The following is a 2,253-nucleotide window of genomic DNA, read 5'->3' as shown; positions in this document are numbered from 1 at the left end:
GTGGTAGGGGAGCTGCGGGTCCCAAAGCCCAGCTCACCAGTGGGATCTGCCCCACCACAGCACCAGAGAGGACAGCGAGGAGGCGTGAGCACGACCATCTCCCCAGGGCAGTATGTGCTGAATGGGTTCAATGGAGATGGTCACTCCAAAATGGTGGGGGGCCTTTCCCAGCCCCAAGGTGCTGCCGTCTGTCCCCTCCCGCATTAAAGGACTCTCCTGTAGCTTCTCTCCAGGACTCTGTGTGGGGAACCGGTGGGCAGCACACATGCTCGCGGCTCTGCCAGGCTCCCTGCCATCCTGCTGCGCCACCCGGCTGGGTTGGCAGCCGCACCCCGGGCTGTGGGAGTCTTGGCTCTTGGGTCTCTGCCTGGCCTCGGCCCTTGGGGAGCACAAGCAGCTCTGCTTTGGACACTGGCAGGGGGGCCCGGGAGCTGGTCGCCTGCTAAAGCAGTGAGGCCGCATGGAGGGTGGCAGCCGCATCAGCACATGGGGGCCGGCCCGGGACATTGATGCTTAAAGTGAAGCTCAGATGGAATTTAGGTATCTCTGTCCAAAAGTCCAATCCTGAAAATCTCTTCTCAGCTGCTCCTAACCTTGGTGGCATTTAAATCCTAAGTGCAAGAAGTGTCACCGTCCCTGTTCCCAGGCGTGTGGCACATGGCTGGGAGTGCGTGGCCTTCACTGGGCATGAGCTCCGTGTCTGCGCCCTGGGCTGATAGGGCCATTTCCTCTGCCAGGCAGCTCCATGGCCCCCAGACATTGTTCTGAAACCCCAAAATGTCATCATCTTCCCTTGGGAATGAAGCACCAGGGTGGTGGCACTGGGCACTGCTGACAAAACGGCTGTGCCCTTCTCAGAGCTGTGGCTGGGGAGGACTGTCTTGGGGCAGCTGTAGCACCCCGGTGTCCGCCCCTCTCCTGGACCTGGCTCCCCCCGCAGGGCTTGGGATGGGACCGGTGGGGATGGAGGAGGTGACCAGGGGGGTCTTCACTGCAGGGTGCAGGGCACCCCAAAAAGCAGGGGGTAGAAAGCAGCCCCCAGCTCTGCCCAGTGCCCCATGGCCCTTCCCTGGCGGGGATTCGGGAAGCACCCATGTCCCATGAGCAATGCCATGGCTCCATTGGGCTGTGACACCACACCAGGACGCAGGGCTGTCCAGGGGGTGTTCAACTCTGCCCCCGTGCCTGGGGCTCAAGGTGCTGGGGGGGGGGCCCAGCACTGTGCTAGGGGACAGGGACGATGGGGACGGGGCAACGCCATCCAGCTGTAGTGCCTAAGCCCGCAGGAGCCGCAGGACTCACATGGGCCCGTGAGATGCAGGAAAGCAGCTTAACCGCAGAATTATTTACTTTAACTCCTCTTACATTAGCTCTGTCCTTAATAGTCTCCCAGGCTCAGGGGGCCGGGCCAGGCCGGGCTGACGGGGGGGATCGCGGACCCCCCTGCTGCAGGGAAGGGGGGGCTGGGCCAGGGGGCTTTGCCCCAGCATCCCCGACCTTAGTGCTCAGCACTGCTCCTGGGACTTGGTGGTGCCGCAGAGCAGGGCCCAGCATGGCACATGTGGTCCAGCATGGCCACACTCAGCCCTTGATGCCAGGCTCCATCGTGGCTGGCCCCCCCCCAGTCAGCCCCTGTCCGAGGAGGCCTTCCAGAGCCCCCAGCCTGGCGGGCAGCCCAGCTCCGGCTCAGCCTGGTGGGACGGGGACACCGCACTGGTGGCCGTCCCCATGCCAGGGACGCATTTAGGGTGGGATTAGAGAGGTGATGACCGAGGTGGGGAGCCCTGGCACGACGGCAGTCACGGGGGTGCCCTATGCCGGCACGTGCGCTGCCTCCCGGCCGTGGGGCTGTGCGCGGTGTGGCATAGCACAGCTCTGCATGGCATGGCTTGGCATGGTATGATATGGTGTGGTATGGCAGGGAAGGGCTCGGCATGGCACAGCATGGCATGGCACGGCTTGGAACAGCATGGCTATGCATAGCACAGCACGACTCAGCACAGCAGGGCTCAGCCTGCAGCAGCCCTCGGTGGGCACCATGCATTGCTGATGCTCCCAGCCAGGCAGTGTGTAGGCATACCTGTGTCACACACCTGGACACACACACCTGTGTCACGCACACGTCCCGTGCCCGTGTCGCAGGCGTGTATCGCACACCCGTACCCCGCAGCAGTGGCCCACCCTCGTGTCCTTCCCCTGTCCCACCCGCGTACCCCCTACCCTCCCGCCGGAACTACAACTCCCAGCATACCT

General features: G+C 63.7%; 1 protein-coding gene across 1 annotated transcript in view; it reads left to right on the top strand.

The window, feature by feature from the left end:
- Positions 1-1,765: 1,765 nt before the first annotated feature.
- Positions 1,766-2,253, top strand: part of IGSF9 (immunoglobulin superfamily, member 9) — a 14,211-nt gene continuing 13,723 nt past the window's right edge. The window contains exon 1 of the mRNA XM_009322020.1: positions 1,766-1,774. Coding sequence (XP_009320295.1) covers positions 1,766-1,774 — 9 coding nt within the window. The remainder of the gene's footprint in view (positions 1,775-2,253) is intronic.

The sequence above is a fragment of the Pygoscelis adeliae genome, unplaced genomic scaffold (assembly GCF_000699105.1).
Source record: "Pygoscelis adeliae isolate BGI_AS28 unplaced genomic scaffold, ASM69910v1 Scaffold654, whole genome shotgun sequence".
Classification (NCBI taxonomy): Eukaryota; Metazoa; Chordata; class Aves; order Sphenisciformes; family Spheniscidae; genus Pygoscelis; species Pygoscelis adeliae.
This window is presented reverse-complemented; position numbering and strand designations above follow the sequence as displayed.